The sequence below is a fragment of the Sinocyclocheilus anshuiensis genome, unplaced genomic scaffold (assembly GCF_001515605.1).
Source record: "Sinocyclocheilus anshuiensis isolate Anshui unplaced genomic scaffold, SAMN03320099.WGS_v1.1 scaffold157, whole genome shotgun sequence".
NCBI lineage: Eukaryota > Metazoa > Chordata > Actinopteri > Cypriniformes > Cyprinidae > Sinocyclocheilus > Sinocyclocheilus anshuiensis.
The window spans coordinates 680-13899 of record NW_015540834.1 but is presented as its reverse complement, the minus strand read 5'-3'; the positions used below and the strand labels follow the sequence as shown (position 1 = coordinate 13899).

Below are 13220 nucleotides of genomic sequence, written 5' to 3'. Positions count from 1 at the left end.
AGTATACTACTTTTTGGTAAGGGCACCCATGCCACCGACCCAGCCAAATCAGCTTCTGGTTCTTCCACAACACATGCTACGGGAGGTAATCCTTGTTTGGCTTTACTTGAAGTTTGATGGCACTGCAGCTGTGCAAGGGATATTTTATGCAATATTCCTAGTTTCTGGCACAACAACCACATTTGTTTACCACTGAAGAAGCTAAGGTGGTGTTTGTCATGTCGCTTCTCTCTGGGAAGGCTCTGGGCTGGGCACCATCAGTGTGGGTAAGAGAGGATTACAGATTACTTTCTCTCTTTTTCAAGCCAGACTCAGAGATGTATTTGAACATCCCGAGGGTGGTAAGGAGGCAACCAAGAAATGTAACATTTATAAGTTGAATGCTGCGGAGCACAATTATGATGTTGGCAACAGAGAGTTACTAGACATGAAGGCTGCTCTTAACGAATGGAAGCACTGGTTGAAGGGAGTAAAACATCCTTTTCAAATACTAACTGACGATCACAACTTGGAGTACATTTGTTCCGCCAAGAGCTAGGCTGAATCTTCGAGAATGCCCTACTGACATGATGCATTTTCTGGATGTTACTGTCTGCTGCCTCAAGTTCTTAGATGTATCCATACCTCCTTATGTTGTGGTCACCCTGGCATCCAAGCAACTATTGAATTTTTCCAGAACTATTTCTGGTTCTCATATCTATGACAATGACACAGCCAACTTTGTGCACAACTTTGACATTTGTGCAAATCTAAAATCCTCTAAACAACCCCCAGCATGCATTTTCAACATTTCACTGTCTTTTACATGTCATTGTCTGTTTTTAATCTGGTTATCATCCCCAATCCAATGGACAAACTGAGTGTCTCAACCAGGAACTAGAACGTTTCCTTCACTCACACTGCCAATTCAACCAAGATGACTGGGGTCAATTGGACTTGGACCAGACAGACCTCATCCGACATGTCCAGTACTCTGTCCATGTTCACTTCCTGGGCTACATCATTGACCCCAATGGCATATCAGTGGATCAGGTCAAGGTACAAGCCATTCACCCCTGGCCACAACCCATCACCCTAAAAGAACCGTAGTGCTTCCTGGGCTTTTCCATCTTCCATTCCACTCTTCTGAAACAACCACCTTTGCTCTTCAGTCCATCCTTTCTCCTATCAGTTCCATCTAGTGGACTCTGGACCAATTTTTTGCATTAACTAAAATTGAACTTGAAAACAATTGTTTTAAAATGACAATTGTTTTTAATAGAGTTGTCTCAGTCTCTGAAAAGCCTGTCTGATCTGACGACGAGTTGTATTACAGGCTTTCACTTTCCTTTTTTGCTTGTAAACTCTTCTCTGAATGAGGTTTCTTTGTTTTAACAGCTAATGATTCCTCAGGTGGTTGCCTTTTTTAACAATCTATTGTTTGAAATATGACCTGGCAGCTCAAATTCTAAATTATAATCATACCCTTGTGTATCATGGTAAGGAGAATATAAATTAAGTATTTATAAACTGTCGTTTTTTTGTTGTTGTTGTTGTTGTTTTTTTTCTTTTGTTTTGTTTGTTTCGTTTTTTTAAAGCTTTGTTCAAAAATCTCCTCATGGATTAACCCCCACTCACAACTGCTGCGTCTGTCACTTTTTCTCTTGACAAGAAGTGCATTTATTCAATCGCAGAACGACTGAGAGCGTAAAGCGTGAGTCAAGTGAGCGCGGGGGGAAAAAAACGGCTCTTCAATTGCACGCACAAAGGCGCCGGCACGCGTTGTTGCCTGTATCATTTCATATCAAAGCACGAAATCAACTGTAATATATTTTATATGAGTCACATTTAAGAACATGTCTCTGAAATGGTTTTCAAAACTGTCCTGGAGTAGCCCAGCACTGTCTCACTCATCTAACACATCCGATTTAACTCGTCAGCTCATTAATAGAGACTTTAAGACCTGAAGTGGGTCAGAAAAGGTAAAAAGAGTTGAGAGAAAATATGATGTGTGTCAGATGCGCGTCACGTTCAGCAGCAGCAGCTCTTAAAGAAATAACAGCCAAAACAACCTAATAACCAGCTGCTGTGATGTCTATTAATCAAAGGACAAAGAAAAAAAAGAGAGGGAAAAATATTTTTTATAGCTTTAAGGATTCATCTATATTTAATTTACAATTTAGTGTTTGATAACTTCAATTTCCATTTCTGTATATTTCTGCTGCACAGGGCACAGGTAAATATGACATTTATTATAATGGGTTTATGTGAAGATTGTAGATTGAAGATTTTAAAGTCTAATAAATATTAAAATTGATAGCTCTTAATTATACTGTAATGTCTATAGTCAATGGTTAAATATTAGGGAGGGGGGGATTTTATAGCTAAATCAGTATTGGTATCATTGATACTGGCCTTAAGTCATAAAAAAGATGCCATTAAACAAATATTACAAAACAGTATACTATCTTTATGTTGTTTGTACATTTAATTTGAAGATTGAATGTGAAATTATTGCAATATAAAAGTATATTTAAAAACTTTAATGTTAGGTGGGATTAATCGCGTTTAATTTCAGAAAAATGTGCAATTAATTAATTTTTTTTAATCGATTGACAGCACTAATATATATATATATAATAACATACAGACTCAAACACATATACTGTACTGTATAGAAGCTGGAGGGTTATAATGTCGCTTCATACCAGCTAATCCAAGAGGCCTTTTTGTTGTTGTTTTTAATGTTCTCCCTGTGTACTGTGGATTATGGGATGCCATTTTTTGAGGTAAGTAGTTAGACATAATAATTAATGACAAATGTGGGGGTCAACTCCTTTATATACAGGAGACTTGCACACCTGTAGATTTAGAGATGAAGCTGGTTGCCAACAACATATATGTAAACCGTTCTTTGACAGGAATACTAAGACATTGTCTGACAAAGCACATACACAGCATGTTTCCTTGGATATCAGTAAAACGTTTAAAAAAATTCTGGTTAGAGGGGAAAGCCCTTGTTCATTTTTCCCCATGTCACTCAGAAACACCTGTGATGTGGTGCTCATTTTCCTACTTGAGGCGATTAATTATGACATCATTGCGATGGGGAAATCAGTGCAATGACAGATCAAGGGTGAAGTTCTCGAAAAACAGGCTTAAAGTCATTAAGCGATCAACCATGACTTCATGAAAAAGGATTTTGCTCATTTGCGTGTGTGTGTAAGTGTGATTTGGGAGGAAAAAAACATGGAGACAATTGGAAAAAAATTGATACATTGCAATAGAGCAATTTGTTATAGTAGCCCAAGTCTTGGCAATGTGTGGGCGTTGCTGCGGGTGTGAGACATTTTTGTCTTGCTGCCAAAACAACTAATATAATACACCATCACAACATCCTAAGGTAAGTGGCACTTAATGCTAAAAATCCAGGAGAAAGGAAACGTAGACCCCAATTCTTTTCAACTAAAAAAAAAAGTAGTTTTCCTGTTGAAGTACTGAATATCTTACCACAAACCAGAACATCACACTATTGTTCTGAAGCCATTTGGCATATATAAAAAAGACTTGACATTACTACTTTATATAGTAACTACACATTGTGTCAAAGCAATTACGACTAAAATTGGATTAGATTATTATCTATTATTTGACAGAGTTTGTGCAAACTAAATCTAAATAATATACCAGTCTTGAGGTGAAACATATTGTTACTCATACGCTGTGTCTAACTATCCCTATCACTTTGGGAGGCAGTGAAGGTCAAAGATAATAGAAAATAGAAAAGACTACAGGATATCATTGATAAAAACAATGTGGCAGAATTGCTCTATTTTAATAATGACAACTAAGACAGTGAAGTGAATATCAGTGAAGATTTTTTTTTTCTTTTTCTTTATACTTCTGCAAGCAGAAATTACAAGGGTTATACTATAGTAAGCACAATAGGTGCCAGATTCCCCAAACAGGGCTATGTTTCCCAAAAGCAATGTAAGCCTAAGTAGATTGTAGAAACCATTAGCACACTGGCTTATACTGCTTTTAGTCAAGTTTTTTCTCTATATGTCAAATGCTTTGCGAAGACAATGTCTCATTTTTGGTTTGGGGTTGGCACCAAGGAGATATATTATACCTAGAGAAAGCTATCCATTAGCATCCCCATTCTTTATATGCATCAGTGGAAACATAAAATATTACATGTTCACATAATTCATGAATTCAACCAGCTCAATTTGGATATAACTTTTGAAATGGAGCTGTGGCAGAACTGGGAGGGATACAGTTATAAAGTAACTCCACCTCTTATCTAACGCCCAGCATATGCTGCTCTCTCAGCCTCCCACCCCTAAACCATCACAGCTCTTTAAAAGCAGCCCATGTTGCATTTTTTGGGCAATTTTCATCTAATTACTGTCTTTTTAACACCTGATGTCTCCTGCACATCCACACTACTTCCACTGAACATTAAAGAGGGACATCAATAGAAAAAAAGAAGCGGAAGAGAGAAGACCATTCACTGAAATTTAAAAAGAAAGGCTCTTGATCTGCTGAGATTTTCTGAATTGGACAAAGATGGTTGCTTTTCATTATTTACTAACACTTATGGTTACCATTCAACTTAGCTTATATGGCTCTAACTCCCTTGTATTAGGCTTAAAGCATATCTGTACATTGTGTAATGGGCCCTCAGGGGAACCCAAGGGCCACAGAGGTGAACGTTTATCAGGGGAGGAGATCACATCCGTGTTGGCATTAGGTGAACCCTGTGGGGTTTACACTCTACCGTGTTCTCAGGGTCTTCGGTGTTTCCCTCCTCTTGGAGAGCAAAGTCCCCTTCAGGCACTGCTTCAGGGACGAGGGGTCTGCAAAAACATCAAAAGTACCATTACTGACATCCATCCACCTACAGGTAAGAGGACTGGTCTCGGTGCATCTCTTTAAACTGAGATGAAATTGATTAGTCTTAACTGGATTTTGTCTGGTTAAATACATTTTGAGGAACTGACTAACCTAAACAAACTAAACCTAAAAGATGTTTACATTAGAAAGAAAGTAAATACACTTCACATAAAATTGTGGATTTTTCACTTGGATGTGTAAAAGGATTTATAATCCACCCACACATTGCTAAAATACTTTTAAATTAGTTTTTCACATGTTTCGAAGGGATGAGAAACAAGCAAACGTATTGCAAAATGCTGATCTGTACGATTAGCAGGGTATGATTTTTTTTTCTATAATGGTAAGAATATTGTTTGTATGTTATCAGATTATCTGTTACTTCATTTCACAGTCCATGGCATGTTTGAACCTTTGTCCTGAATTAATATTTTAAGTACAACCACCTATGTGCTGTTCAATTGAACAAAAGCTATACTGCAATCATATTAAAACTACAAGTATTATGTTTCAGACTATCATCCATCAACCAATGAAAACAATTTTGAAAAGGTAATATTTTTGACTCTGTAAATTACTGTTCTACATAAATATTTATGTAGTGTTCCTACTGTCTGATTCTTAGTCAGAAATGAAAACGTTTTCATTATGTGTTTTTGCTGTTGTTATTTCATTCTGTAGGGTCCTTGTCGCAAACTGCTAAACACAGTCCTCCAAAGTATAGAGCTCACAATTATTCATTCAATTCCGGACACCTACATCCCCAACTGTGACAGACAAGGGTTCTTCAGGAGGAAACAGGTGTGTAGAGAACACAGAAGGTGTTAAAACAGTTCCCATGGTTCTTGAAAAGTTTCGTAAATCCATTTGTATATCTGTATGAGGTCATGGTGTACATTGCAACAATGTTTATATCTTCTTTTTGACATTCTTAAAACAGTGTCGGTCATCAAGAGGAATGCAAAGAGGCCACTGCTGGTGTGTTGATGAGAAAGGATCAAAAATGTCATCCCGTAAAAGGAGTGATGGAACTATCTCATGTAACAGTGCCTGAGAATTGTGATACAACTTGACATCTGATGTAAATATGGACCTGAAATCTGTTTAGTAGGGAATGAGAGAGAGTCAGACACTAAGAACTCGATGACCACAAAGCAAGTAGAATATTTACAATCATTCATCTCCCTCTGGTTGTGAAAAATATGTTTGCAGCATTGTGTGTCATAATTTCTGATGCATTATTTCTGAACTTTTTAATTATTTTTTATATATATATAATTTAATTGGTCATAAATACCATATAGAAACCGATAAAAACATTATATACTCCCTGAGTGAATGTCATTAATGTGCTGTCTGGTTTGAAATGCATGAACTATGCAGTAAGACAGTACAGTATTTTTGTATGTTGCATACATATTAACTGCTTATATATTAATATAATTAATTAATATATCAATTGTCCTTTCTTTATACATATAAACTCAGCAAAATGGAAACATCCTTTCGCATTCAACTGTCTTTATTTTCAGCAACTTTCTTAACAGCTTTAAGTACTACAGTGCAACTCATTCTCATGTTCTGCAACTGATTTGCTGGTTTTTGCTGTGAGATGTTGCCCCACTGTTACAACACACTCTTCCACCAAGACATTTGCAAGTTCTTGAACACATCTAGAGGCACACGTTTGCACATGGTTTGCCACTGCAAGGACAATCACCTGTCCTATCTCCCTTACATTACAGATATTGCAGTGTATTTCTCTGGCCACATCTGTAACCCTCATGCCTCCCTGCTGCAGGACTCTGTTCAGGCAGGTTATCAGGGACCCTGGGCATCATTTTTTCTAGTGTTTTTCAGAGTCAGTAGAAAGGTTTCTTTACTGTCCTAAGTTATTGTAACTGTGACCTTAATTGCCTTCCGCCTGTAAACTGTTAGGTTCTTAAGGACTGTCCCACAGGTGCATGTGCAATAATTATTTATACTGTTTATAATGCATTGAACAAGTATGAAAAATATTGTTTAAACCCTTTCCAATAAAGATCTGTAAAGCTTTTTTGGATTTTGCTAAATTGTCCTTAAAATACCTTATCCTGCTACCCTGAAAAAGGGATCTTTCTTTTGTTTTGGTTTTGCTGACACAAAGTAAACCCTATATGTGTCTGTGTCTGTCTGTCTGTGTGTGTGTGTGTACTTGTTTATGCTACATTGTGGGGACCAAATGTCCCCACAAGGATAGTAAAACCTGAAACTTTTGACATTGTGGGGACTGACCTGCGGCTACATTCAAACTGCAGGCCAAAGATTAACGTACCAGTATCAGTAGTTCTTTGGTCACTCAATTAATACGGAAGACAGCCATGACGGTAGTCAATGGAGGAACAGTGAAGTCTAAGTATCTTGGTGACAGTTCTATACAAGCAAAACATGAGGGAAAACTAGAAAAACTCTGTCTCCCCATTCTCATCTTCATCCTCCTTATCACCTGTGCACAAATTTTCAGGCCTTCGCAGCACATCAGCTTATAAATCAACGTGTTAAAGGGTTAGTTCACCCAAAACTGAAAATTCTGTAAATAATTACTCACCCTCGTGTTGTTCGAAACCCATAAGACCTTCGTTCATCTTCGGAACACAATTTAAGATATTTTTGATGAAATATGAGGGCTCTCTGACCCTCCCATAGACAGCAAGATAAGTTCAAGGTCCAGAAAAGTACCAAGATGATCGACAAAGTAGTACGTGTGACATCAGTTGTTCAACTGTAAAGTTACGAAGCTTGTGGACACGCGTTCATGACAGTATCATGACGCGAGCGTGTGGCGGCGCTGACCCAGATCTGGCGTAATGACATCACGCCGGATCTGGGTCAGCGCTGGCGCCGCCAGACGCTCGCGTCATGGTACTGTCGTGAACGCGCGTCGAAAGTGACGCAGTAGAGACAAAAATGTGGAATAAAGTTGTTATTTTTGTTTTCTTTGCGCAAAAAAGTATTCTCGTAGCTTCGTAACTTTACAGTTGAACCACTGATGTCACACGGACTACTTTGTCGATCATCTTGGTACTTTTCTGGACCTTGAACGTGGTAGTTATCTTGCTGTCTATGGGAGGGTCAGAGAGCCCTCAGATTTCATCAAAAATATCTTAAATTGTGTTCCGAAGAGTAATTAATGTCAGAATTGTCATTTTGGGGTGAACTAACCCTTTAAACAATTAATTCAGCATCCTCCATGTTTATAACATGCTGTACACCATCTTTTTATTGATGTACACTCTAAAAAATGCTGGGTTGTTTCAACCCAACTTTGGGTCAAATATGGACTAACCCAACATTTGTGTTAAAAATGTAATGTAAAAATTTAAAACAACCCAGCATTTTTAGAGTGTATTGCACATGTGGGTCAGTTCAAGATCGATCAGTTCAGACTCAAATATGATACTGGCCACATATCAGATTGAAATTTTATTTGGAGTGACAGATATATAAAAGCAAAACTTGAGAGATAGTATCAGAAATAATTGAAAACTTGTTTTTCTCCTCAATCTCGTCTTACTGATCGCCTTCTCATGAATCTTTTGGTGTTCACTGCACATCATTTTATAAATTAACCCGTAAACTCTGATTTCAGTGACTTGTGCATGACAGTGCGCTGCATGTCGTCTTTGTTGTTGCTTTGTGTATGCAGGTCAGTTGAAGACATGAACAGTTCACACCTGAATCTGATTTTGGCAACATTAAAAAAAGTATTGTGAACTGCAATTGAGTAAGAAGCCTCAGTAGCCTCAGATTCACAAGGCACATCCGCCACAGACACTGTCTCAGTAAGAACATATCTCCATTTGATAAAGATGAATTAATCTGGAAAACATCTCTTTTGTACAAACATCTGACAAACACCTTAAAAGAGCAGCTTTCATACATTCTAATCTGTTTAATTTTTGTCATTTACAGTCGTTTTAGAGGCGTATTTACAAATGTATATTTTATTGCAAACATTCTAAAAAAAATGCATTCTCCAAATGAAAATGTGCACATCAAATAGACATCTTGAAGATGAAAAAGAATGTGAGCTATTTCTGTATTAGTTTAGGGAACACACTAGTAGCATATAAACAAAGTAACAGGGAGGTCTGCGGAGAGAGCTATCAGCTAGCTCTCCTATTTATCTCAGTAGCAATTGTTTGTTTGGTGCACACGTGTGCTATTTTTACTTCATGGGAAAATAAATGGCCTTTAGTTATTAAAAAATAAATAAAAAATGTTTACACACTGATATTATAGCTTCAAAAGGGTCTCCAATCCTGCTCCTGGAGAGTTACCCACCTCCAGACCAATGGTCTGAGTTTGAAAGAGTAGGTTTTCAAAGAAAATAAAAATTGCAGAGAGGAAGTTTGATCGATTATTGCATAATTGGTATCGAAGTTCTCGGCATGAGCGGTCAAGATCAGTCTCATGACAATAGGCAAAACTAAACTTTCTCAAATTTCTTTATAATTTTTGACCAAGGTGTTGCTTGCCCCTTCAGTGCAAAGTGCCGATGACACATACTGAGTTTCGTGATGATACCCCAATGCATTCCTTAAATATCGAATCGTACTATAAAATTCAAAATGGCCAACACCCAACATGGCTGGCATGGGGAAAATTCGATATTGTTTATCTTTGTATGCAGCACTAAATCTAAAGCCAATCTTGTGATTTTTGGTCGAACTGTTCAGAAGTTATAAGCAAAAATAGCCATTTTGTCACATTTCCTGACCACTAGGTGACACAGTGCCTAAACTATGCAGGTATCCTCGGGTCATGGTTGTTATATCGCACACCAAGTTTGGTTCAAATATGCCAAAGCAGTGGTTCTGGCCCTCAAGGTCCACTTTCCTGCAGAGTTTAGCTCCAACCTTGATCAAATTCACCTGCCTGTAACTTTCTAGTGATCCTGAAGACCTTGATTGTCTTGTTTAGGTGTGTTTGATTAGGGTTAGAAATAACTCTTCAGGAAAGTTCACCTCAAAGGGCCAGAGTTGATAACCCCAGCAGTAAAGCGTTGCGGAGATGTAGCCTCACTTCCATTTTGGCATGCTGTTTGTCAAATTTGTTCATGTGATATTTGAGAACCATTTGACTAATCAACTTGAATCCCATAATTTTTGCTAGCATGGTCTAAAGCTGATCTGAGCCAATTTTGGAGAAAATCAGACAAACTGTCTGGGACAAGTGGCTTTTTGAATAATTAAAAATTGTGACAAGTCAAGAGCAGCAGCAGGAAGCACGTGAGTTTGTCATGGTTATTATTTAATTATTTTGCCACCGTTTGCCACACGAAACTTAGCAATAAACACGTTGAAAATAATACACAATAAACATGTCTGTCAAAACGATCTCAAAGGAGGCTTTTATTAAGCAAATTTAGGAGTGAATTACATCCACTTGTTTAAAAAAAATACTTTAGCTGGGTTTCCACAGGCAGGGTCACCATTATCTACAGTGTATGAAGCTAAAGGTTTTTGGGTTAAGATTCATAATGTAGAACATTTTTAACATTGTACAGTATGCTGTATGTGCAGGTAGCTAGCAAACAAGGAATACAGCTGTTAAGCTAATAGTCACATTTAGCTGAGTAAGATCATGATGAGAAATGTTGGATACTGCTGGAAATGCTGCTGTGAGTATCCTATTTATTATTTTAGGATTTTTTTGTTTGCCCCAGTGAAGCATTTCTATTAATATAACTGATTAAGTAGTCAAACTCATTCCATAGCAGCAGAATAGTGTGGAACAGAAAGTCTATGTCCATAAAATAGGTTCTGAGTGAATTATGTTACTGATACCTAATGGTCAAAAGCAATAGCAAAAGTAATAGGTCAATATTATTAAATTGCAGACAAAGATTTTGAATAGCTAGTATGGCTTGTAAGCTATATTGCCAACAGTATTGGGACACCCCCTTCTAATGAACAGGTTTGACTACTTTAGTCATTTCTCATTTTTAGTAAAAAAAAAAAAAAAAGCATATAATGCTATTCTAGGGAATTGTGTGCTTCTAATTTTATACCAATAGTTTGAACAGGACCATTTTCTATTCTAACACAACAATGCCTCTGTGTATAAGGCGAGGTAAAAAAAAAAAAAAAAGATTGATTTTTTTTTACCTGCTGCGTGACCGTGTTCGATTAAGCAAAAAAGTGGGGTCCATGAAAAATGATTTACTGAGTCTGGTGTGGAAGAACTTGACTGGTCTGCACAAAGCCAAGTCCTAATCCCAGCTGAACACCTCTGGTGTGACTTTAAATGCAGACCTTGAGCCAAAAACCCATCACCAAACACCAATGACTTGTACATACATATGGACAAATGTATTGGGACACCCCCTTCGTTAGAACAGAAAAAGGCACTTCCAAAACGGTGGCATCAAAGATGGAAACATAATTCATGTATTTAAAACTTGCATTTCCATCTTTGTTGCCACAGTATTGGAAGTGTCTAAAATGATTGTACGCATATGTACAAGTCATTGGTGTTTGGCGATGAGTTTTTTTTTTAGTTTTATTGAGTTTTCCCAATACTTTGGGCAATATAGTGTATGTTTGGTGCGGTAGGGGGCCCAACCTCATATTCTTTCATAGGGCCCAAAATTGCTAGCGGTTAGGGTTAGGGTTAGGGGTTAGGGTTACCTGCTTTTGACAAGTACTTTATTAAAGGGCCAGTAACATTAAAGATATTGACTCATAAAATCCGGCTCTACGAAACAGGCATCACAAAATACTTTTACAGGTCAGACTCCACTGGGTCATTTTAAGTGTGGTAATTGTATTAACTTTCAATTTATGAAATTATCCAGTAAATAAGAGTCCATTTATTCATTAATAGTTTTATAACATGTAAGACTAGAAATGTGATTTATATGATAGAGTGTCCATACAATAAAATGTATGTTGGTGAAACATCTCATTTATTAAAGAGAGGATAACAAAACATAAAAGTGCAATAAACAAAAAGGGTCTAATAGTCTTGTTGCAAGATTTCAGTGAATGTAACCTTTTTTTGTGATTGATGTGTTGTGATCAGCGTGAGGAGGCCAATGGCCTCGCACCTCAAGGTGCGAGCCTAAAATCAAGCCACGTTTCCACTGTCGGACCAACGCTACTGTAAAACCCGCCCTTAAAGGGTTAGTTCACCCAAAAATGATATTTTTCTTACAAAAACGCATCAATTTGCTACAGAAGGCCTTTGTTCACCCCCCGGAGCCGTGTGAGACACTTTTTTTATGGATGGTGTAGAGTCTGGACCAATCAGACACACAATTTTTCATTTGATTTAACAAATCAGTTATTGATTAGATTAACAAATCGTCACAGACCCCTCACCCAATAAACATACTGGGTGCGGGGATGTCTGCGAAAGACACCAGGCCCCTGGTCACCATAGCAACCAATGCTGATATCACTGGTTTTATTGCCCAAAGGAATGTGGGTAGAGAAAATCACTACATTTTCCATAGGAAAAGAAACAATGCACAGTAAAAATGGACTCTTCTCTAATTAATTCATAGGAAAACCTTTCTTTGAATGAACACACATATCCTCAGGTTATTGTGTATACCATTACTGTTCTTGTATATTGTCTTTTGTATTGTATACTGTTTTATGCATGTTATGATAGATCACAAGTTAATATAACCTCACTTATATCATGTTTGGTCTCTATGAATTCGTCTTCGGATGATCTAATTGAGAGTGCATATTACATGTTGATACCTATGCAACATATTAATGTTCTAAGAATCTTTACTAGTTTGTGCATCAACACCCAATCGAATTACATATGCAAAATACCATGCTTGGAGACAAAGAGTCGTAAACTTTCCCTCCAAAAGTGAAAGCCACCATTGGCTCTGTGACCTCCCGGAGGTGTGAGCTCAATAGGAGATAAAGCTCTCACATCAGTGACCCGCCTCAGTCAGTCGGTGGTTCTGTTAGATTCTGAGAAGATGAGGATGTGAGCTAGCACCCTTCTGCAACCCTTAAGTCTGCACCAGGCTTCGGCCTTGTCTTTACATTCACCAACGATTCTTGGATCTCAGCTGATGTCTCTCTTAGCTCTTCATCATCTTCATCTGGGAGAAAACTCTCTCGACCACCACAGAGTCAGAATAATATCTTTTTGGAGTTCACTCTTCAAACCCGGAAGAACGGGATCGCGACTCCAACACCACCGAACCTCCAAACCATCAAGACTTTCATCCATGACTGCATCCGGACGCTTGTTCAAGGCCAAGGCAATGCAAGTATCGTACATTTAACTAAACGAAACAGAGGTTTAGGATAAGCTGTAGACCCCGTTAT

General features: G+C 37.7%; 1 protein-coding gene across 1 annotated transcript; it reads left to right on the top strand.

Annotated features, from left to right (window-relative positions):
* The first annotated feature begins 4551 nt into the window (after positions 1 to 4551).
* On the top strand, positions 4552 to 5932 carry LOC107687374 (insulin-like growth factor-binding protein 5). Its single transcript, XM_016484670.1, has 4 exons — positions 4552 to 4888; positions 5393 to 5430; positions 5560 to 5679; positions 5819 to 5932. The coding sequence occupies exons 1-4, from the start codon at positions 4552 to 4554 to the stop codon at positions 5930 to 5932; spliced, it is 609 nt and encodes a 202-aa protein (XP_016340156.1).
* Positions 5933 to 13220: the final 7288 nt, after the last annotated feature.

Coding starts and splice junctions, on each gene's coding strand:
- LOC107687374 (XM_016484670.1), top strand. CDS start 4,552: ATGGTTGCTTTTCATTATTTACTAACACTTATGGTTACCATTCAACTT. Junction 4,889..5,392: donor TGACATCCATCCACCTACAG/GTAAGAGGACTG, acceptor ATTATGTTTCAG/ACTATCATCCATCAACCAAT. Junction 5,680..5,818: donor GGTTCTTCAGGAGGAAACAG/GTGTGTAGAGAA, acceptor TTCTTAAAACAG/TGTCGGTCATCAAGAGGAAT.